This window comes from Gymnogyps californianus, chromosome 1, assembly GCF_018139145.2.
Source record: "Gymnogyps californianus isolate 813 chromosome 1, ASM1813914v2, whole genome shotgun sequence".
Classification (NCBI taxonomy): domain Eukaryota; kingdom Metazoa; phylum Chordata; class Aves; order Accipitriformes; family Cathartidae; genus Gymnogyps; species Gymnogyps californianus.
The window spans coordinates 209,230,031-209,255,635 of NC_059471.1; the positions used below are offsets into that span (position 1 = coordinate 209,230,031).

At 38.3% G+C, this 25,605-nt stretch overlaps 1 protein-coding gene across 2 annotated transcripts in view; it reads right to left on the reverse strand.

Annotated features, from left to right (window-relative positions):
* The window catches only part of SEMA3A (semaphorin 3A), a 170,172-nt gene that overhangs the window by 87,719 nt on the left and 56,848 nt on the right, over positions 1–25,605 (reverse strand). For both annotated transcript variants that reach the window (XM_050890696.1, XM_050890707.1), the window contains one exon: positions 13,669–13,788. In XM_050890696.1, coding sequence (XP_050746653.1) covers positions 13,669–13,788 — 120 coding nt within the window. The remainder of the gene's footprint in view (positions 1–13,668; positions 13,789–25,605) is intronic.

Sequence of the window (25,605 nt, forward strand, 5' to 3'; positions counted from 1 at the left end):
TGCTTACATATGAAAAGGTCTCAGATGAATGATCTATTTAGCTAGTGGATTGTTTCTCTTTAAACAAAGAAAAAAGCAGAATATACTGTGTATTTGTCACTGCCAGTTTGCATAATGCTAGGAAATTATTTTTTAAGTCAAAATCTATGAAATGAGATTTCAGTACAGCATGGAAATTATGGGGAAAAAATAAATTTCTCTCATTTCTGTAGTGCTCTGCTCTATCACTGGTGTTGCCCATGTCATATTCCCACTTGAATGGATGATGAGAAATGTTTATATCCAGATCAAGCTGCTTGCTCAACTTTCCTGGTGTGGTTTATATTAAATACAGAAGAAGGCAGCAAGCTAGTAATCCCTGAAAGCATCCTTCTGATGAGTCAGACTGAGCTGTTAGCAAAACTCTAGTCACTCGTTACCAGGCTTTTAACTCCATGTAGCGCAGAGGCGTGAAAAGGATCAAGTGAATTTTAATACTTCGCTCATCCTGAGCAGTGCTACTTGAGCTTTGCACTCACACAGCACACGGAATGCGACCATGATAATTTTGACATTCCGTTTCTCTTCAGCAATTTTTGTCACTGTTCTTTTTAACCCAATAGCATAAACATTATTTTATGTATAAGAACAACCAAGGTGATTGTTTTATGTTTAAAAACAAATGGGCATATCTTCAAGTCCTCAGCTTTCTGCCACCAATCTTATACATTTATATGCCAGATATTCTACACATAAAATAGGTTAATAGAAGGCTGATATTTAATTTGTTTAATTAATTTCATTGTGAAGGCATGTTTGAAGCCACATTACTGAAGGATTCCACCAAGGTAACCATTTAACAGCTAAGTAACCTTTAATTACTTTGCTGTAATGATACACATCTAAGACAGATATTGTTATACTGTGACATCTGAGCACTTTAACCTAAAGGTAGTTATTAGCACTCCTATGCAAGATGCATTATGGATCATATTTCATTAATGGAGAGTATTGTGTTCCTATCTGATTATGTACTTGTGAACATTTATTAACATATCTCCCTGAGTGTGACCATGTTGCAACTCAGAGGAATCCATAGATTTTCATAAATCAGGTAGCATTTCTTAACCAAAATATATGCAATCATACCAGAGAAAAGTTATATGACAGCTCTTCCGGAACTGTTTGATACACACACTAAATAGGAAAAGAGTTGCTTAGGGCTGGACAATGTATATAATTATGATTAGCTGTGCAATATTTGAAAACAAAATAATTAAAATGCAAATTAATGCTGCACTGCAAGAATCACTAGTTGTGATTTATATCACTACAGGTGAGAAGACAGTCCAGACTTGTAGATGACTGCAGATGTACACAAATTAGAATAGATTAGATGACACAGCAAGTCACCGCCAATTCTAATAGGCATGAATTCATCATGATACATTTATTCATTCTGCACAATACCTCTTTTTATCTAAGTTTTCCAGTGGTGACTGGTTTTTCATCCAATGTGTTTCTCACATTCTTTTCTGACTCACTGAGCTAAAGAAAAAACACATTTTTAAGAACAAAGTTTCCTTCTGGGAATAAATAAAAATAACCATATGTGAATTGTCTACGGCAAATAATACAGAAGCTGAAGAGAAAGAAAAAAGCAGGTATTAGCTCGTCTTTCCTTGAATTCTCAAGTAATGGTGGAAAGTTACTCACCCTTTTCCAATGAAATGAGTTACTTAGGAAATAACTAATTTACTCAAAGTCCACAGAGGCATGAACGAGTCAGAGGTATGTATTTCATCTGAGTCAGGTCATAGTCACTAAATTATTTGTCTTACATAAACGAGGGAGAGGTGAAGGAAGGAACAGAAGGGCACAGTACATTTCCCTCACAGGAACGGTTTTTGAGGGAAGATACAGAGATTCTGTATGGTTTGTGCTCAGGAGCTCAAAGAGGAGCCAGCACATTTCCAAACAGACTTACTGAGTGCCGCAAACAGAAAGCAAGTTGTTACAAACTATGTAAGCTAGAACTGAGACTGAATGGAAGAATAAATAATTTCTTTTCTCAACTGACTTCAAGAAGTTTTATTCTTAGATTTTGAGGACAGAAAGAGTTGCTGTGATCACTTAGTCTGATTTCCAGCACCACACAAGCAGTAGGCATATGGGACAAACACAAATATTTAAAAGACTGCCTGCTTCAGTACTATTCTTAATCTCCCACAGTCTTTCAGCAGTAAATTGATTAACTCTTCATGGTGAAAGATATATGGACTAATGTATAAGGAAGATAATTATTTATGCCTATGCACTGCTTTCATGTCTGTTATTTTTAGATAATTTTATGCACAGACCCATGTTCCTTCCATGCACAAAATACAATCTCTGTCTAAGCCATGACCCATTCCTAAAACTGGATTTTCTTCCTGCTGACAGGTACTATTGCAGCAATCAAGCATACATTGCTGTACTGGGTCTCTATTCACATAAAAGTATTGTTTAAAGAAGGATGAAGGATTTTCTCTCCTGTAAGACTTTTAAGATCTTGAAATACCTGATTGTTAATCTATCTGTGTCATCTTATGCCAGAAAAACATGTGATGCAAAAAGATGAGAGGTTGTATACTGATAAAAAACATTTTCTTTATCCTTTGTAAAGGTATTTAGCGAAGTTAGAAAGTGACACTGGTTAAACTGTATCTGCTCTTGTTTTGCAGAGATCCTTCCTCTTGCAGCCATCTTCTCTGTGTGTATGGCATATATGGGATTCTTACTCGCTTTCTTACATGGTTCAGTAAATTCTCTCCTTAAGAAGCAAAGTACTAATTACTAATCAAAGCATCAGTATTTAGCATTATTTTCTTACTGAACTATGGAATAGTGGAATTTTATGATTTGAACGAACTTAGTAACAAATTTGAGACACTCTTTGTATAACACAGGGCAGAGAAGAAACTCAGTTTCAAAATCTTGTAAAGGCAAGGAGGCATCTGGAAGGTATTATGAAAGCTTTTTCACATAAATATGAGTCTGTACATAAAAATGGGGATGGTCAAGACAGCAGGAGAAGAACAATTATTTCCTGTTCCACCAGGCAACTGCTGGAAATACCTATGTACTGCTGTTTACTCACAGAAATAGTAGCTTCACCTGCAGTTGCTCTGCTTTTTATCAAAGGAGAAATAAGATTTAATCATTGTGGAGAAGCCAGTTTTGTCATGCCAAATGCAGCTGTTGATGAAAGAAAGAGATGTATAAGGAGTTTGGAAGCACACCAAGGAGGCCTCCCATTGTGGAAAGTGACTTTTTTCTTTCCTGAATCTGTTTGAAAGATTGCTTTTAAATCCATGAGTGTTCTCATCTTTCCTTTGGGGAAATGCCCCTTTTCTGGGAATTCTGAATGAGTGAGACTCTTACAGCCAGAAGCAACATCAGGAGGACATTTTGAGGAGAAGGTTAGGCATGAGCCTCTCCATCATTGCTGAGAAGCCTGCACCATGGCCGTACACAGCCTCCCTGAGGACTAACTGCAGGCCAGTCACCATGCTGATGTACCATTAAGCTCACACAATGTGAACATGCAGAAACTATAAATATTAGGTTGGTCTGAAAGCATGGAAATAGGCAGTGTTTTCAGACTCGCATGTAACTTCCAAGAGTTAAATATATCCTACGGCCTTTAAAAATCAGGCCTGAAAGGCTCTTCACAATACATCACCTCTCATAAAAATTTAGACAAAGACCAGTGAAGTTAGTTAACATCAACAGGCTCTTGGTTAGGTCCCATGTCTGAATATATAATATAACTGGTTAGTCTGCTGTTCTACATTTCATAGCCCCGTGGCCTGTATGTGGAACATCACCCACAGCTAAAACCTGCTGTGTCGTGACCTTGGTTGTTTAAAGACTAGTTGACAAGATGTTTGTACTGAGCTACAAACACAATACAGTCACTTCCTTCAGCGGCAGAAATCACACTTAAAATGTGATTCTTCTTCATGAGGTCAGCCCCTGTCAACTGGAGCCTTGTGACGTGGATCCCACAATGAATAATGTTGCTTTGATGCTAATCTATCCAAATCTGAGCTCGGTAACTCCTTCTTTCAGTTTTGCTTCCTCCTGCGCCTCTAAATCAAGAAATAATTCTATTTATAAGTCATTTCCTCAATTAAGTCAGTCTATACTATAGGCTGGCTTTCCACTGTTTTTATTACATTGCTTTCCCAACAGATGGTGGTTTGTTATTTTATTTTTTTCTCCCCCATGTTGGTCGAGAGATCAAAGGATTCAGCCATACTTGTCTTTTGTTTCAGGAGGTGTGTGGATGAAATTTTGCATGTGTTGCATGACTGTGAAGTTGGGTTAATGTTTTCAATTGTTACTCTAACAAGAGGCAAATGCTGAACTTCTGTGCTACTAGAAACGTTATGGGCTCTGTTGATGAACGAACATAATATTCCCACCCAGAAAATTGGATCAACATCGTAATATGATTGCCATCTCTCTTAAAAGTATAATCAAAGTCTGTAATGAATTAGGAAAACTGTATCATCTCATGGTAAAGTAAGGTAATCATGTGCCAGTGGGAATATTTACATTGTGGAAATAAATAATTCATCATCACATCCTTTAACTGATAGGAGAAATCATGAACATCCAAATGCAAACAGTGGGTGTATTTTCAGCTCCTCTGGTAGCCATTGCTAAAATTAATTTTCTTAAAGCAGTCACAAAACTCTGAGTCATCACTCTAACAATGCTAGAAATTAATGTTTTTTCTGTGACTACACAAATGAAGAGTGAACCTCAGTCTTAGTTGCACCAGTATAAGTCATAGAGAACTCCACTGAAGACAACTAGTACTAGGAAAAAACACCCCACATTTTAAAAAAAGAAATTAAACCCAGATCCTAAGAGTGTCTTTAACTTGATTCACTCATTACCTGAGCATATTCAAGGTTACCCATGGTTTTAAGACATGGACTCACAAAGCAAGACATTGCATGTGGTATAAGTGAAAATTCACTCAACGGTTCTGCATGTGCACGTGTGTACGCTCCACTCCGTGAATTTACTTCCATGGAGGTCTCTTTCTATCTCACTCTTTTTTTTCTCCCCTCCAGCAGCATAAACAAAAGTTTTCCCACAGTTCTGAGACTCATTTCTTTGAACCTAATGACTATGTTGACTGGCTTTAGTTTCTTATTCATGGAAGTCATTCAGCTGTGGCATACTGTATACAGTTCTCCACTGTAATCAACCAGCACTTCTCAGCCACAGAAGCCGAAAGCCATGTATGGTGAGGGAACAATGGTCTTCTCAGCTATCTTACTGGAAGCATGCTAGTGCATAGATTCCTCTCGTTAGGAGGCAGGGGGTTCAAATTTGACACTATCATTCACACTGGACTCTTTTTGCACTGAGAAAATCTAAAAAAATTCTGTGTTAACAGTTACTTTTTGTGAGTTGGTTTTTTCAACAGTGGAGGAGAATATGCAGGATCTTGCTGCTATCAGGCTTCATTTTGTATCATTGCATGTCTCTAGTGATCAGACCAGATCCACGGAAACACCAACACTCTCTACAGACCATATCCTTACCAGTTCTCCCTCATCTCAGGGAAGTTTTCAATTAAAACCAAACTAAAGTGCTGGAACATCACCTGCGGAGTGACTTTCATTTATGTTTTCTTTAAAACATATGTATAAAGTAATATTAAAGTAATATGGTTCTGGAGTTGATTTATTTTTTTTTTACTGAAGAATAAACTGGGAGGTCTGCCATAGCAGTTTGGATATATTTATCAAGTCCTAAACAAAAGTTTGTTTCTGAACAGCTGAACTGATCAGACTTGAAGAATAATAGGGGTTTCATTAGTGGTTTCTGCTGTGCAACAAATGGCCCTTGTGGTTATAAATTCCATGTCTTTGTTCTGCTTCTCATCATATCTTATACCTCTCCTCTGTATGACTTACTAAAGAACCCTGCTTCCATTTTGCCTAAACCATTTAAGTCTGTAGACTGAGGAATAAAGGTGAAGAAATAAAATAGCCAACCGCACTGTTTCAACTTGTAATAGTTTAAAACTTGATTTCATTTCCTGCATGTAAATGTTCAACTTGTAAATCTCAGAGTGAACCTCAGACATAATTACTGACTTTCTGTCACTTTAGACATAAATAGATTCCAAATTGCTTAGGTGTAATTATGAAATATGCAAGGGCAGGACTGAATGCATTAAATGACAGCTGAAAACCTACGATGTTCACATTTCCTGTCAATGATTAAAGCATGACCCCTTTGCTAAATACTTTCCCCCCAAAAATTGTATTTGTACTGCATCTGAATTTTAAGATACTGAGTCAGATCCTTTGCATGCATATGATTTGGAATAGTGCTATTCTTACAAATACACCTTTACGTTGGTAAATGGAGGATCAAATGGATCAGCTAGTTGTCAAATATTCAGCTGTCATAAAGGCACATCCTTCTTAATTGAGTATGTCAGGATAATGAACACTAGCTGCAAATTTAAATTATTATACTTTTAACTGTGTGGTTTACATCAGAAGTTTAGTATGCATTATAATTTTTATTAGGAAATCGTTTCTTATCTCATTAAAATAAGATACTTGGAAAAAAATCTGTTTCAAAATTTTTCTCTTCAGTGTCTCACTTTGCTGAGGATGAAATATCCATAGCAGCTGTGTAGACTTTCCCAACAGTGAGGGGTAGGAAAGATGTCGGCCTTTGCTGCCATGTGTGCTATTCAGTTGAGAGAAGTTTACGTCATAAATTAAACTATTCTGACAGTTAAATTATCGCATAAGCCTAATAGTCCTACTTTAAAGGATCTACTCTGGAAATAAATTTTTATTAGAATTATATTTTGCTTGGGGATGACAGGATGAAGTTTTGAAAAATCTAAGTTTTCCTGGTTTAACTTCTTTTTTAGCAAACCAAGTGTTCAAAATAGAGCTAAAGTCAAAGGAGATCTGCAGTGTATTCAAAGACAGGCCTTCATAAATAATAGCATTTAACCATGAACCTGATTAATATTTATTTACAAAGGGGTTTATAGAGTTTTTCAAAAAGTCTTTTAAATGGGAATCAAGTTACTTCTTTATCATGATGTCCTACTTCTGTAACTTTATCATAAGATAATGCCACATAACAAGAGGTGCCATTTGGGACATAGCACTCGGCCTCTAAGAAATACATGCTTCTGCATGACGGTGCTTAAAAATGTGTAGAGCTTCCAACAATACATCCTGGTTTCCTTACAGAAATATTTGTCAGACCTTACCAGAACAACTGTCTCTCTTAGATTGTCTTATGAGAAAGGACTCTCATGTTCTCTGTCCCTTCCCTGTACTCCTCTTGTAAATATTGTCTTCGGGTCATTGGAAAGTTCCTGTAGCACATCCTTTCCCAACCAATGTCATAGTGAATCATGGCTTGGAACAAGAATTATATGCTATGTATAGCTACATATAAATGTATATAAAACTATATAGTTCCAAAATGCTAGGAAGTTTATAGCTATGCCAAGATTTACTCTTTTTAACAAGTGGAGGTAAATTGTACATGTGAGTGTGCTGGTTTTGGCTGGGATAGAGTTCATTTTCTTCACAGTAGCTGGTATGGGGCTATGCTTTGGATTTGTGCTGGAAACAGTGTTGATGATTCAGGGATGTTTTAGTTACTGCTGAGCAGTGCTTACCCAGAGTCAAGGCCTTTTCTTCTTCTCACCCCACCCCACCAGCGAGGAGGCTGGGGGTGCACAAGAAGCTGGGAGGGGACACAGCCGGGACAGCTGACCCCAACTGACCAAAGGGATATTCCATACCATAGGATGTCATGCTCAGCATATAAAGCTGGGGGAAGAAGAAGGAAGGGGGGGACATTCAGAGTGATGGCGTTTGTCTTCCCAAGTAACGTTTACATGTGATGGAGCCCTGCTTTCCTGGAGATGGCTGAACACCTGCCTGCCGATGGGAAGTGGTGAATGAATTCCTTGTTTTGCTTTGCTCGCATGCGCGGCTTTTGCTTTACCTGTTAAACTGCCTTTATCTCAGCCCGCCAGTTTTCTCACTTTTGCCCTTCCGATTCTCTTCCCCATCCCACCGTGGGGGAGTGAGCGAGTGGCTGTGTGGTGCTTAGTTGCCAGCTGGGGTTAAACCATGACAGTGTGAAAAGCCTGATTTTATGCAAAGAGTTTTCACACAGGGTAGCCTAAGGGACTGGAAATCGATGTCATGTGGAGCAGCAGAAGTGATGGTTTGCAGACCCAGCAGCCTCCAGAGGAATCAAGCACCTTTATTTTGTAATTTTCGCCACTGACCCTGTGAGATGCCTGGACAGATGTGTGCCCAACACTGACTATCCTGTTACCTGCCATCCTCCACAGACAGGAACATCAGTACAGCAAAAAGGTCCAGTACCTGAGATTTCCCAATATAGCAGAAATCATTATCCTGCTTTTTATGAAACAAGGTGAAGTATATCAGCCTTTAAACATCTAAGGGATGTTTTCTTTTTTCCCATGGCAAAACTACCCAGGTGATTGAAAGAAGTGCTCTAAAAGATACTTATACTGTACATAAGCTAGAGATCTGGCTCTTGAGTTTTATTTTAACGTACTATAGTAACAGGATATCTAGTGGTTTGAAAGGTTAAAGCATCTCTGAACTAAAATAGGCTGTTACAGTATCTTCCTTCATTGGCATTTCTCTGTGATTATAGTGATGCTTAGAACTAGTTTGTCACAAATAATAGCTCTATCACACAATTGTTATATCACAAATGAGAATAATCCTTTAACAGTATCCTTTTCCTTCATATTTTCTCTATGTATTTGGTAAGCATATAAATGCCATATAAAGGTGTAATTAATTAGATGGAAAGCAAATTAGCCTGAGGTGATTCTTAACTTAAAAAATCATTTGATCAAATGTTTCACTTAAAAACCACGGGTCAGAATCTTAACTGATGTAAACTGACACAGCTCGGCCGTCTTCAATGAAGTTAGGCCAATTTATGCCACATCTGCTACTACTGAAGTCAATGTTTCACCCTGAATTTTATATTAGATAATGAAACACAACATGTTTTCTACGAGCAGTAGCACTGGTCCTTCAAGTAATGTGTTCCTTCAAAGTCACTCTCTTAGGAAAAAACCTGCTCTTCCATCACTATGTGCGTTATACAATATATACAGACATATATACAGACAAGAAAGAAAGATGCATAAATGTGTCAGAACAGGATATCCATTACTTAGAAAATGCACTCTGGACCTCTTCTAATGTGAAGTACAGAAGGGATAAAAAAAAGTGGAGAGTATAATTCAGCAAAATTTTATGAGTTGAACCAAAGATTTTTAAAATACACAGAGTCCGGAAAAAGCAAATATGTTACAGGTGGTAGTGTTATATAACTTCATATGCAGTAACTTAATGTTTTATGTACATCATAAATCTGAACTAAATTTAGAGCTTCTTTATTGATTAAGAATGAGAAATAACCTGCAAGTAAAGTGATCCCAGATCTTTTAAGTTCATCCAGTTAAAAATGAGTTTTAATCTGTTGGACCATGACAAGAAATTTGGAATTAGGAGACAATAAGAGAAGCCAGGTTAGTTCTTCAGACAACATCTATTGATTTACCTCTGTTGAAGAAACCCTAATGTATTCCTGCTGAGGATCTGGCAAACAATTTTGTACAGCTCTTGCAATGCCTGTCTGAGCGGTAAAAAAAAGGTTCTATGGGGCATTCTCTCTACCTCCACCTGTTTGTAAGGGTTAAGTAAATGGAAAATCCTGTTCTTTCCTAAACAGGACCGTTCCCTGCTGGTTCACACAAACTACCCCAAAGGGAGCCCTGGGGAAAGGGAGCAGGGCTCCTTCCCCCTGCTCAGGCATGCACAGGCAGGTGCATTCTGCATCCTGTTGTGATTTTCTAGTGGGTTTAATGCACCTCTGTGTCTCCCTGCAGTTGGATTTGTTCCTTTCGAGCACAGATCTGACTAATACAATTTTGCAACCGTTAAGTACAACATTCCTACACATCCAATCCTGTTTCCTCAGAAGTCAGTGGGAGCAGAACATAGCTTTACTAATTACTTTCTTGTTTTGTTTGGTAATTGGTTTCTTGTATTATATTGCATTATGTGGAGAGAATGCCACATGCTGCCTAACCCCAGATCCCTGAAGTTGGTATAAGTGTCTGTATTAGGTCATGTCACCTAAACTCAGGCATGTACAATATAGACATCTGCATATGAGCCAGTTTGACCCATTCAGTGAAGGTACAAATATAGCCTCTGCAATGGATGATCTCAAGCTTTAAATTAGGCTCTCCTCAGGTATTTTCTGCATATACACATGCTACGTTCTCTCTAAATATATTCTTGCCTGCTTACTCACGGCTTACGTGCTTAAAGTCTATTCAAACATTAACTTTATTCTTCTCTCTAAATACTGTGGTTATTCACTTACACATCTGGAATGGATTTAAGCGAAGATTAGTCTGCTTTACTCCTTAGGCTGCGGTGTAATTCACAACATATTAGGTTGTATACCTTTGCGCAGATCATTTTTAATCAGATGCACAGCATGCTGTTCATATCCTTTTACCTTTTTATTATTATTTTTGATACTGTACTTCATCAAACTCAATTAGACCTGCCTAGTTTCATCACTAGAAATGGTTTTCTTCAAGTATGGAGTGGGGCTGCGATACGCTGCTTCATATCGAAGAGATATTCAACAGATATAACAATTCATATTCCCATTACTTTATGACTGTCACAGAAAGTAATTTATTTCCTTTTCCCAATCATAAAAATTGTACCATATTCCAGCCTCCTGCAGCCTACTCCAGTTGCTTCCAGTGTTTTCTCTACTGCTTGCCACTCTCTTCTTTAAATTTCACTTCTCCACCTTCTTCAGTTTGGCACACACTAATTTCCTTTCCTCCACTGGAGTAAGGCAGGTGGGTTATATTCAGAGCTCACATAAACAAGCAGTCTTATTAGACAGTAGGTACATTCCCTGACTATTCCCCTGATCAGTTCACATTTACCTCTCTAAGTGCTTGAAAAATAAATAAGCAGATGGTGAAGTCAGTTAATTTTCCACAAGTGTTGTGGCAGAAAATGAATCTTCAGGAAGTGTTTTAGATGACAATTTTTTAACTCAAAATCAACTGCTTGCCTTCGCTTATACTTTCTACCTTTTTTAGTATGCTAGGGAGGTAAAAACTATACATGATACAGAAGCAATGGCCCTTTGACACGTCCAGTGCTGCTGTCTGACATGACAACGTAAACCATCTGGCTCTCACAGATGCAGTGTGCAGGGGCGCGGGGGTTAATATTGTATCCCCCCCATTCGCGGTGTCTCTAATAGCTATTGTCAATCAAGCACCCTCCTCTTCCCCAGCTCTGGGAGGAGACGCACATTTGAAATTCCTGGCTAGGTGGTATGGGAAAGGAAGGAGCAGGCTCTAGCTGAAAGACAAAACCAGGCCAGAGTATTTTTCATTGCAAACCTAATAAATTCATTTATTTGTCTGATTTTCACTTTTGCAAGGGACAGAACCCAGGCTGACTGTTAGATCTTGTCAAAGCCTGAGAAGAGGTGGCTACTGCTGCCTCCCGCCTGCCCTGCTTTCTCTCTGCATGGGCACACCTGGCCTGAGAAGGCAGTGACCCCTCCTGCACGACTGTCCGGAGGATACAGAAACTTGTGCCACTGCAAGGGCAGGTGAGGATGATTTCACTCATAGCTTAAGCATGAAAAGGAAATCAAAAGCTAAGCGTCCGAAGCAGTTCAGATAAACATCCTCCTGACTTCCCTGGTTTGCGAAGATGAAACCAAGGGTCATGCGAATGATTCAGGCATAGGGGGACTAACAAATTTACTACATAAATGACCAATAAAAGCAACAATTTAGATTTTGTTTATAGTTAGGGACTGCTAACAAGAAGCTAAAACAAACATCCTCTTTCAGCTTCAGGGCCAAACACATCATTGACTCAAGACTTTCAAAATCCAGAATGTTAAACCAAGGTTGGATCTGGCCTCTCATCTCTGATCATCCTTTCTATAAATCCTTGATAAAGTGTGTGTTAGTTTTATGGTACAGTCATAAAACAGCCAAATGTAGAAGTAAATGACCTCATACCAGCTATCTCTCTGCAGATAGATTCACTTGGCAGATAGCCAAGAATTGATTGACACACATCTTACGGAACTGGAGTTAATTAATATGTCTACCAATTCCCAAATGGATCTCAGGAAGCAGAGAATCTGTTTAATGCAGTAAGCAATGACATACTGTGTGTGGTCAAGAGACAATCACTAATTGCCAAGAATGCATTCTGGAATAAAGCATTAAAGAATATGAAAAAAACCTTTCTACTTTGCAGCTCCTTCATCCCTTCAAAACCTTATACTTAGAACATTTTAAAGGCTCATGCTTCAAACATCAAAAGACATTTTTATAGAGAAAAATGGTTCCCAGACTATAAAATCAACACTCAAAAAGTCCGTTAATTTTTCTACAAGAAGGAATTCTGATTTTTAAATAACTGAGTCCTCATTCATTTAACAATGATGTCTTTATTTTCAGGGAAATGTTCAAACCTGAATTGCAAAACCATAAGGTAACTTGAAAGAGCTGTTCTTCGAAGATCACAGAAGCTACAAGGAACACAACTATGGATTCACCAGTAAAACATATCCATAAATTAGTGACTGCTGAAAACACATCAAGAGTCTGGTTGCTAAACTGAAACAGTCCATTGAGCAATACTCAGGTAAGCCAGACTGAAAACAAAGTAAAGTGGACTAATTTATATTACGTACTCATCTTAACAGGAAAATAAAAGATTGGCTTTTCTGGAGAGAAAAAGTATTGAAATGGAGCACAGAGACTTTCTAGTCAAATCTTCAGCCAGGAAAACCAACATAGTCCCATTGATTTCTGTGAGTGATAGTGTTTTTCACCAGGGAAGACCATGCTTATCTATTTAGTTAAGACGATCACTGACAAAACAGTACAAGAGCTACTGCAAGATTTCTGCAACACTAAGCAAAAATCAGCAAGCCACAGATTTAAAAAAAATGGGGGAAAAGAGAGAGGAAAAGTGATTTATTTTTCACTAAAAAGTAAGGAAACCAAACCTAGGTCACATATGAAAAACTGTCAGTGTGTTAGGACAAATCTGAGAAGTGGGGTTTAGGAATGTGTGACACTATTTTAATTCCCAGTTGGGAGAAAGCTGCCACAGTGTCAGACTGTACTGACTGGTAGGAGACTAAAGGACAGAGTTGGCCCCAGAATATACATGCAGGCTGAACTACCCTTCTTATAGCTGGTATCTGCCCCGACCAAAAAACCAGAGTGCTTTTAACTTCATGAACCAGGTAGAATGCGCTTACTTATATTTATTTAAGCCCCTGGGGGAAAGATGCTGTGTAAGGGAGAAAAGTACAGATTCTCCTGTGATTTATCAATCAGCACGTCAGCACCTGATTCAGGAGCAGGTCTTACCAGATCCACTCGCTGAGCCACAGAAACTAGTGAGAGTGCATTTTGGCAGGAAGAGATCATGGCTAAGCACCAATAAAGATTAAAAAGAGGAAAAAGAAAAATATTGTTTTAAGATAGTTTACCTCAGGATGGCTTCCAACTTCAATATAGGTGCAGACTGGATGAAAAGCTCCTGTTCCGCAAGCGTACAAGTGGGTTTGGTTGTAAGCCTTAAGCACCTTGATGAAATTGGCACATTCTCTCTGCAAAGAAAAGGAGGAAAAAGACGTATCCACAGAGTTAATTCAGTGATTATGACTAATGGGAGCTCTTCTTAGGGATGTATGGCTGAATTAATAGATTTTAAAGGTGTGATCATTTCATGCTGTTTATAAGCTTGTTTATTGCTAAGCAGTTAATAAATAGCCTGATTTAGGTTCTCATTTAAATATCTTTGGTTGCCATTTAATATAGCATTCACTGCTGAAGAAAAGATTACACAAAAAAATTTCCTACTTTTTGTTTCAGACGTGCTTCATCTTTGTAATTTATGCTATTGCCATGTTTGTAAGACAAAACCCATTTATAGAAATGTGTCAGAATGAAATAATGAAGAAAAATGGACCAACTGTTTGCTTGTATTCAATTAAGTAACAATTAGAAGAAAGATGGGCCAGATGGAAGGAGTTGATGAAAAACAAATCATTGATATAACATTTCCAACAATAATATGAATGCTGCCTCACCCCCATTGTCTGGGTTTAGGGGCCAGTTTTACAAAGATGAATACATATGCTAAACTTTAATGCAATTATTGACAGCCCCTAGAATGTAAGATTTGCAAGACTTGGGCTTTACATTTTCTACCTAAGTTATCCATCATGAGTAATTCTAGTTCTCAGCAATTAAAAACTTAATAGCGACACTAACAGTCCCTACTACAAACATCATCTGTTATCTGTTAACAAAAATGTCATTATTAATGCCTAATGTTAATAAAATGGAAATGTCTAACCTGATAGTAAAGATGTCAACTTTTTCCGCTTATTTAATATTTTTATTTCAATCAGGTCTAACAATGAAAAGAACTATGTCAATGCCTGTGAATCAGTCTACCGACACAACTACAAATAATGGATTTCAAATAGGAGGAAAATAAGAACACTGAAATAAAATAACCATTTCCAGTAAAGTTTGTGTTTAAAATGAAGGAAACTTTTCTATGCATATTTGATGACTTTTTTGGTACAGCACTCAGCTGTACCTCTCCAAGTTGACCAGGGCCCATGGAAACACCACCTGAGCTAATGCCTCCACAGAAATCTCATTGACTGGCATCATCCATCTCTGTAACTTGCTTGCTAATAACCCAGATACTCTCAAACACAAAATAATAGCTCTGCCAGGAAAATGCATGTGCAATTTGAGGCATGCTTTAGGCCACCACAGGGAAAAGCAATGAACTTACACAGATAAAATACTAATTCCCTGCCGTACACAAAGGACTGTACTGAAATGACATTGCTTTTCCAATTCTATTGTTTATTTGCATAACAGATAATGGCAATGTATTAAAAAGAGCACCCAGAGAAAAGCATATAGAATCTTACTACATCCTTGGCTTATTACTGATAACTTAAGTTATCATTCTAACTGAGATGGAAGAGAAAACATAGAGATAGTTAAGGTAATCCAACAGGAAATTGAAAGAAATAGAGATGGATGTTACTAGAGGTCTCTCTTAATTCTTTCCATTCTGACCTTTCTTAATAAAAACACACACAATTTCTGGTGCATACGTATTCTTCCTCCCACACATGTATAAATATGAACATACATTTATTATACGTATATGTATCCACAGACTGCTTTCCATTGTCACAGTGGTAGGGTACTAAGCAAATACCTGTCATAAATCATCAAAATTACAATGTATGTTTCAATATTTTTCTTAATGCTGTTGTCCTTTGTTCCTTTTAATAAAAGAAACATGGAAAAACCATGGAAGTGTGTTAATAATTCAGTGCCTGCAAGAGTACAAATGGGCAAATACCGCAAATTCATGTAACATTAAAAGTTAACAAAATTGAAACAGATCCTTTCTTAAATTCTGATATTCTGTGTTTCAGACAGAGCATCTGACATTGACTCTACTTAATTTAAAACTGACCAATGATTTGTGCATTATTAAATAATTCAGAATTTTCTCACTTAGAGTTGTATCTGGCCAAATTTAATCACACCATTGTTTCAGTAGGACTGTGCTTTGCCTTGTCTGGCTTGACGTATCATGATTTAAAAAATGTCTTTGTGGTCTACTACGATGCTTTATTAAAGTTGTCAAAAATTGCCTACCTGAAGAACATGAAATGCTAGAGGCCCAGTGGACACATACCTTTGCAAAATGCTGTGAGTACATGGGCTAGAGCTACAGCCAGTGTGAATCAAAACAGATTGTGCTGATTTCAGAGGAGCTATTCTGATTTACAGCAACACATCACCTGTGACTCTATATGCACTCGCTAAATACTGTTCAGCTGCTTATCTATAATACACAGCAAGAAGGTATTAGATAGCTAATACTTTAAAGGTGAGGTGGAAAACCCTACTTAGTTTAGGGGCCGAGTCTTCTTTGATTTCTATGGATGGAAATTAAGAAAAAATCTATCATCAGCTTCACTGAATTATTGCAGATTAGCCTGGGGGGGAATTAACTCTATCATAGCCATATTTGCACTTCAAGTGTTCAGGATTGACAGTAGTGTAAATGCATTAATATCAGTAAAGTTACTCCAGATTTATAATATATTTCCAAAACCAGATTTGGCTTATTCATTCCTGCTTTTAAGCTCTCCTTAATTCCTTGTACAACATGTTTTTTACCATAGATGTCTGAGAAATACACAACCTAGTTAAACAATGGGGAAGGTAAGTACCTACAGCAATAAACCTTTGACTATGACAAATAAATTTATATAACATTTAAAGTTCCTAGTCCAGTTCAGACTGCTCTTATAGCTTCCCTGTGTTTTACAGCTGCATAAAGGAACCATTAAGGTCTATTCAGTAAATTCTCATACACCTCCCTAACAGATTAGGTTTCTTTATATATTTTACATGGTTGTAAAAAAATAAATAAAGAGGGGTATTAAACCACAATAAATGACATCAAAGTAAGTAAAGTTACAGTTCTGATTTAAGCCCTTGTCAACTCAGGAAGTTCAAAGTGAAGTTTCTGCCCTGCCTGGGAGATGGTGCTATTCTCCCTGGAACAATAGCAACAGGCGCATTGATTTCAGTCACTGAGGAATCAGATTCCTTCCTTTGTCTAATTGTGCTCAAGGACAGCTGCACAGATACAGTGTCATGTGTGGAAATGTTGTACCTGTGTGTTTGATATTCTGAACTTAGCAAGAGTTTGCTTTGTGATGGTGAATATTAGGTTTTCCTGGTTTATGCGGTTCTGGGATGCAAAAGCTTCCCATAAATCTGTAATATACCAATTTTAACAGCTTTGAATGATTTGCTCAGACTCTAAATCTCAGCACACATGTATGACGAAGAAGATATTCTGATAAGGGAAAGTGTGTGTTCATTGAATGCAGTTTGGGTCCGCCACTACATGAGACGTGGGTGACTGACTCCCATTTTCAGTCTCCGTTTCCCCATTCCTGCCCTCACAGCAAGGCTCCTACGACGGCATTCAGGCACCGCCGCACCGCCAGTTGTGAAATCTGGCAGGCAGCTCTGCTGGTCCCGACACCGGTGGCTACGTCAACTCGACTACAAAGCAACTCCCCAGCCCCCTTGGCTGGAGGCCTGGAATGACTTGGGTGTCTCCAACTGGGCTTGTCCCACTTGGCAGCAGCGTCTCCCCTTGCCAGACCCCCGGGCCAGCGCTATATTGTTAGTGTGAAGGTCTGTGCCAGCAGAACAAGGCATTTCACTACATGATCTCAGAGTGTAAGGCACTGGAAAAGAGACAAAGACAACAAAAGAAATGCAGTATCTCGGTAAAATACAGCAGTCGGGAGAAAATATCCACCGGAGGAACGGGAAGTAACCCAGAGCCAGAAGCTGTAAGGAACAAATTGTCAGGGCACTTAAACACTGTGTCTGTGTGTGAGTTCAGCCCCCCAGTACCTTTGTATCCATTTTCACTTTCCCCGGGAAAGGGATGTTGTTTAAAGGGAATATATTCTGGACATATCCATACCCTTTGAATATTGTTCTTTGTCAAGTAAAACAGCCAAAGGAAGAAAATTAGACTTTTCAAAATTGTTTTCCAGGTGGAAATCATCTTTTTTTTCATATGTGAAAGCAGGGTGGTGTGGGATTTTAAAATACTTTTAGCCTAATAATGTGAATGAAAATGAATGCAAGGTTTGCAAAGTTCTCCGTAGGCAGGAAAGTATTACTTGGATGAGTTATGAAAATAAGTCTTAAAGAAGAGGAGCACTGGAATCACCATAGTGAATTATTATAAATTCTTCCACCTAATAATCCTGTTTTTTATAATGGGCAGCTTAATATTAGGAAACTTTTCTTGTCTATATAAAGCTAAACACTGGTTTATGCCCTAAAGCTTGAGTTTATATATACATACGTACAGAAGAAAGCATAAGTGATTGCATATGGTACAGAATGATTGAGGTAGATATTCAAAGAGAAAATTAGGTACATCATGTGGGAGTTACTGCAGTCCTCAAAACCCCCACTCATTTATCTTGCCTACCCCTGGAGAGGATTAATCTTCATTTATATTTCAATAAATGGTATAAGGTTTCCTCAGGAGCTGTAGGTTCTGCCTTTGGCCTTGTACAGAAGTACCTCTGTCTTAAAATCCAAGCAGCTAAGCCCCTACATCATGTGTGAGACCTTTTAGCATAGCCTAGCCTACGAGGTCTTTCTCTCTCTGTCCTGACACAGGGAACTTCTTTAGATAGCTGCTTTTTAATCCTTTTACAGTGTAACAACTGCTGGATTTGCTTCTGCAAACAGTTCTGTGATGGCATGATTGCCAATATCCTCCAAAGGATGGCCAAAGAAATGGTTCGTGCCCTGTCCTAGCTCCACCATGTGTGGTGGCTGAAGCACTCGCCCCAAACGTGGGGCACAATCCAGTTTGTTTCTCTGCTTGAAGGAACATGGACTGTATCCCTCATCAAAGCCCAAGCAGACACTACAGGCTTTCCTGGGGTTAGTTTGGCATATAAGGGCACAAGGACATCCAGCTGATGCCATTCTACCTTGTGTACAGCAGTTAAAGGTTCATTTGGCCACCTGGAGGGAGCAGTGCCCCAGAAGTTTACTGGGCGTTTCTGAGTGAGAAAAAGGTTTTAACTTCAGGTACATTATATATGTTCACACTTCCTCTAAACTTGACTGAGGAGGTTATGGAGTTCAGATCCTCAGCTCCACGCTGACAGTTTATTGAAATGAAAGTGGCTAAAACCATTTGCATCATACTACGTAAAGCAGCCAAAGCACCAACCCCACTGCAAATTCTGCTGTACTAAACTCCTACTTGTAGAACAAGATGAGAAATTATTAGACTGTCACTTACATTCAGGGTGTGAATTAAAGTCAAAGTGGTCCAGTGTGTCTGGACAGAGATCTTAACTCTAAATTTCAATTCCAAATATTATGTACTATGTATAAGGGCAGAGGGCCTGTCTTGAAGAGAAGATAAAGTGTTAATTAAGTTTTCCAGAAGGGCACACACTATATGAACATCAATATGTCTGACTTACTAACCAAACATACACATTTATTTTTTAAGAGTTTTCTAATATTTATATGTCAAATTGATAGAAGAGCTTATGCAGAGAGAGATTAGCCTGAAAAAATAAATTACAAAGAAAATGTCTGTAACCAAAAGCATAAGAGCCAAATGCAGAAAGACTGAAAAACAAACACTACAGATATGTAACACTGATTAGGCTGTGTTATGCAGACTTTTCCCGGACAGTTACAAAAATAAAGTCCATCCATCTGTCAAAACATCTGCTCCGCGTATGAAAATTAAAACAGAATTTAGGTGGTTTTTATGCGTTTCCAGTAATTATCTCTCCTTCAGAAGCCTGGAACTTACATCCTTCAGTCTGGATTACTGATGCAGCAAAGAGTTTTTAATGACATTTTTTTAAGTGGAAGTTAAAGGGTAAGTCCCTGTGACCAACTAATATCCAGATTTTTCTCTTTATTTTAAGAAAGATGTTTCATTTTTTAACCAGCATTGATGTCCATACTGCTTCTCAGATATTACAGCAAATGCAAATGGCCAGATTATGCAGGGCAATAAGTAGAAGGCTAAATAATCCATTACAGTATCATTAGCTTCAACAGTTTTCTGCTGATTTAATCCAGATAAGGATCAGACCCTGTAATACATTCTTCCTTTATTTCAGCCTTCCCACACAGCCAAGTGATTAAAATATCAGAAGGTTTTGTCTAACCTGGATGGACAAGGGGATTTAAAGCTCTCATCTAACAGCTGGACAAACAAAATAAATACGTGTTTTGTCTTTCAAGTCAAAATGGATGGACAGTTTCTATATAAAGTCCCATGCATGAGTTTAATTAATATGTTTACTTTTTTTTTTCTTCTTCTGTCCAATTAGTTGAATTCTCAAGTGACAAGGTCAGGGATATCCATGGAGAATAGGTAATCCCTGATATTACCGCTGTCATTCAAATTTATCACACTGCTGAAAGATGTTCTGGACTTATCAGGGAGCTTTTTAACTTCTCTCTTTTGCTAGTGGGCTACTGCCAGCTGCAATCAGTTCAGTCTGCATTGGCTAGGTACCTTTTTCAGCATGCAGCAGCATTGTTTCAAGGAAAATATTTCTGGAGTGTTAGTGCAATAAATATATGTGTGATTGCCATGTACACAGATGATCAATTCTCAGCTAGATCCTGTAAACATTTTAGCATGTCAGTAAGCATGTGCAAGGAAGTCCTCTTCAGGGTGAGCTCTACATGGCATATGCTTTCACAGCTCTTGCTGCTTGTGTGCAAGTTTCTGTAAAATGTAGTAACATTATTTAAAAAGTATTACTGTTTCCCTCTTTCTATTACAGTAACACTTAGAAAAATATTGGTCAAAGAGCACAGGCTGCTTAAACAGACCCAGAACAGGCAGGGAACAAAGCAAATTATTCCAGTTCTGTTAAAATGCAATGATCTTTTAAAATTTTATTGTATTGGAGTAAGCCACTTGGCAACACTGCTGCAAAGCTATTGTGCTAAGTGCTGCATTGGCAGTAACAGGTAAGTCCCCGAGTACTACGAGCTTCGTACAGGTCCTAATGGGTGGGGAAATCATGCCTGGCACCTGTACTCGATGAGATAACCTTCCAGCTGAACCTGTATAGGCAGGTGCATGATTTTAGAGCGAGGGAGGCCAGCTGGCACGAAAACATTTGCAGACTATGATTTATTACTGTGTACCCCTTGCAGTTTGGATCAATAACATCATTTCCATCCCTGTTTTGTCATTATTGTACCTTGCAATTAGCAGGATCAATGGTTTATAGTCCTACCTTCTGAAAAAGAGCCAGTCTGCAGTGCTGAGTGAAGTAAGTTGAGCAGCTGAAGTATCGAGGTCTGTGTTACAGAAAGGGATTTCTATTAACTTAGTTCTTGGGGATTACATCCCCATTAGTCAAAGCCTTATAAGCAGTGTGTATTGCATCACACACACACACAAATCCAATATAAACCTCGAATATGTCTAGGTAAACAAAATACCTAGTCTCTTTTATAATTCTATGTTATTTTGTGGACTGAATTCTAATTGTACTTGTCTTCCCACCTCAGAGCTTTGAAAAAGCTGACAGATCCCCAGATTCAATGGCCCTTATATTGGATCATGATATGGAGGACTTGACCCCTCTGGAGACGTCAGGAATGAGACTACTCTTAGGCATGGTGACCACTGCCAACATCACAGAGGAACCATTGATTAATTCCATACCTAGATTTTCCTCTGCTGTCAAGATGTGCCCTGAGAAATTCCAGACTGAAGGTGCTGATGAAGGTTGATAAGACATTTTTGGTTGCCTAGTACAGCTTACTGTACTTCCAGTTATCTTTCCAATTAAGTTATGCCTGTTATCTGTCTGATTTTTTGATATGACAAGAGTTCATGAGAATATTTAAAATGTATAATTTACTCAAGTTGCAGGATGTCTGCATGAATTTAAACCATTAAAGCATCAAGACAGGAAAAAAGCAGCCAACTAACAAAGCATATGACAAAAAAAAGCCACAGCAAAAAAGCAGATATATCCTGATTCCTTCAAGCCACAAAACTACATGCCATATTAGCAAACAGTTGTATTGTCAGCACACTTGCACAGCAGATGGAAAGCTCCTCTGGTTCTTCCTTTCTGTTAGTGAGGGTGAAACACAAAATGTCTCCCTGCCTGTCTACCTACCTACTTGCAAATCTGGTAGTCACTACTGGTACTTGGTCATTTGGCCCAGAGTTTACCACTAAAGCTAAGCATGGGGGTAGCTAAGCCAGGTGGGATACTCCCCAGGGTCTGTCCTGGAAACAGTCTTAAGCCAGAAGCCATTAGAAGAAGTCATTAGAAGCCATGCTTTCAAGATGCCTCCCTTGACTGCACAGACTAAACACATCAGGCCTTCAAATCTTTGTCGTTAGCACTAACCATCTGACCTAGCGATCTTAGGAAGTAAAATTTCTCCAATTTTTTCTGCATTCAGTATGTTCAAATTACAAGACATGTTTCCAGTCCTTAAATCTTCATTCAGCAGATGCAGATAGTAATTGTTCTGGACCTGTGAACAGCTAGAGGGATGCCAAGAAATGGCTGCAGCACTAAATACCTGATTTAATGACCATCTCATATTTTTGTACATCTGGTTAATGCATAGTTAACAAGATAAAACAAAGTCTTTTGTGGATGCAGTCCAGCAAACAAGTGGGTTTTCAAGATTTTGCAGCCACAGCATGATTGTTGTACATCAAACCTTTCCATGACTGTTAGCAAGCTTCCTTTATTTTGAATTGTTATGTTTTTCAGTAGTATGCACTTCCGACAGCACAGAATTAATTTACTTCAGGAACAGAAGAGTATTTCAGGAATAACTCAAAACATTGGGAAGCCTGGAAGTCAAGCACATGCCAGTTCTTTTCTGACCATAACTTTAAAACAAAATTGGTTTTGCTCTGTAGAGTAAACCTGTCCCACATTTTGGGCATGGCTTTATTAGCAAAGAAATGAACAATACTGTTCGGTTTCAGCTCAAGCAGTCTCACCAAGCCCAGCAGCAATTTAAGTTGCAACCACAGTCTAGATCTAAAGAGTCTCTCTCATCTCTCTCTTCTGTCTGGGTGGGGTAATCATCTGTCTCCCGGAGACATCAGATTACACCCTGCCTTTCCGAATAGGATCAACACCTGCTAATTGGGTGGAGTATTTCAGACAAACAGGTTGTCAAGCCTGTTATAGGCACATAAAGCACTTAGACTCCATATCGGTCAGCTTGCCTTTATTCAGCATATTAGAGGCATATCCTGTAATGACTTCCACTTACAGCCACCTGAGATAAATATACTCAAAACTTCTGTGTTGAAAGTGAACGTAAAACCATGTAGTGTCGAAAGGAAGCAAAAGACTGTTGCATCTATAAGGGACAGTTGCTTAGCAATACGTGTGCCTGTAAATAAACGTACTCTGTAAGCTAGACTATGAGGTTACATGTGCCTTACTGTGGGAATCCGGAAATTTGTGTGTGGATATTAAACTATTTTGACACCACAGAGAGATGCTGAACAGAGAAACCTTAAGTGACAGAAGCTTAAAATTCCCACTCGGTAAAAATTTGGCACCAAAGTGAAATTGTTGAAATGAGAGTTTGCTGAGCGGTTTGGGGTTTTTTTTTGTTAGGTTGGTTTTTTTAGGGTTGGTTTTTTTGGGGTTTTTTTTTTGGTTTGTTTTTTTTTTATATTCATGATACATGTATAGTAACCTAAAGTTTTGGAAGATGTTAATCGGGAAGGAATTACCCAAGGGAAAAAGAGATCAATACATTATTTGATCCAACAGAGATCACATCAGTCAGTCAGAAAAAGAAGAAACAAAAAACCAAAAAGCAAGAGAGAAAGATGTAGATTCTCCCTTTATTTACTGTTATTACTTTTGTTGTTCCACCATCTTCAGAATACAAAACTTTCTCTACACTGAAAAGGTTTTTTTAAAGATCTTCTGTTGACATGAAGATGTGGAATCTGACCAAAGCATTCGTTTCAACATAGGAAATATTTGCATATTATTTCCTAGGTTATTTTAAGAACTTTCCCTTTAGTTCTTTCACTTATTACAAAAGAAAAAAGACAATATTTTAGACTTGTGTGCAGCAGGGAGGAATTTAGTAGACCTGGTTTTGGTGTATGTAAGTAACAGGACTACAGAAAAAAAATTAGTTGTGGACTAATTTAATAGTGACATAGTGACCACATCTTGAGTATAGAGGAACTGTGATATGCGATCTTTCAGAGCAGACCTATCCTTAATTTTTAAACTAGCTTTTCTTTTATTAAAGCAACAGAAAATCCCCCAAACTAAACCAAACCAAACCAAAAAAACCCACAGTCTGTTTGCTAAAATAGAAAGAATGTGAAGCAAATTCGGGGGGGGGGATGGGGGGGTGGGGGGGCAGGAAGAAAAAAAGATGTGACTGGCACCAAAGGAAAGGCTTTTCCCTGACTTCATGAGCTTCAGACTGAAGCCCTGAAAGAAAACAGGGACTAAACATATTGATCATTTTTACTAGTCACCCAGTTAATGTGCTTCTCTGAAAAGACATGTACAAAGAATAAATTTACTCTGTCCATCTCGGGATGCAATAAGTCATAACAAGGAATTACCCAACATCATTTTGAAATAGCAATAGCTGGTAACTCAGCCGTAAATATAAGTAATTCTCAGACTTTGCCAAGGCCAAACTGGGGCTCATGAGGAACACCTATTGACAAAAAATTAAACCTCACAATTTTGGGAATGATTTTTCCTTCATTTCTCCTTTACTTCCCCTTTGCTAACTCTGTGACTTTGTATTTCAAAAACAACAAAGAAAACATTTCTGCAAGACTGCATTAAATCTGCTGAATATTGTTCCCTTAAGAAGCAAATTTCTATAGTCACACCTATAAACAGAAAAATAAACCCAAAATTGGAAAATTAGCTTTCTCCTTGATCTATATCAATTTGTTCCCCATACTGAAAGACTTAAATGACTTCCCATGATACATGTGGGTAAAATACGAAAATCTGAACAACTGCCAACTTAATTCTTCCTCTGTATAAGTACACAAGTTATAATCTTACAGTAACTGATTTGCCTTGGTCAGTTCATATAAAAAAATATATGCAAATGCCTAAATGAACACAAGCTGTAGGATCAACATCTGAACCAAGAGCAATAAATGAGGCTTTATGCTGGTGGGTGTGTTGTGGGGGTCTATCCAAGAACTGGAGCTGGCGCAACCAGAATTTCCCAGGGGGGAAAATTCTGTTAGAGAGCTCCTCAGGACTTTGAAAGATTCCAGTCTACCATACTTCTTTTTTACCAAGTTCAGTTCACTGCTAAGTGAAGGGGTTGTAGGTTTGTTTTATTTTTTTTCCCCCCATCTGTCTGTCTGTCTTGTTTGTAGTCTATACAAACCAGTTTTACACAGCAGCAATATTAAAGCAGCACACTACTTACAAAATGTCTCACTCTCTCATCTCCCAAATGGTAAGAAATGCTTTGGTAGGAAATCATGCCCACATTAAAGAGCATGGACAAGATTAAGGAGTGAGCAGCCCTCAAGCTAATAAACCCAGCATCTAACTGGGGCAGTTGATAGAGTTGAAAGGGATGTGTAGTGGCACTATTTGTCTTCTTACAAATGGCTCAAAAGCCACATTTCTCCTTGTAGTAGGTAATACTGAGAGTAAATTCTGTCCCTAACCTCACTGGAGGTCCATTGCTTTGGATTTTTGCTCACTTTACCCCTTCCTGCTCCCAGGGGACATTCACTTTCCCTCTTCCCCAGGCGGGAT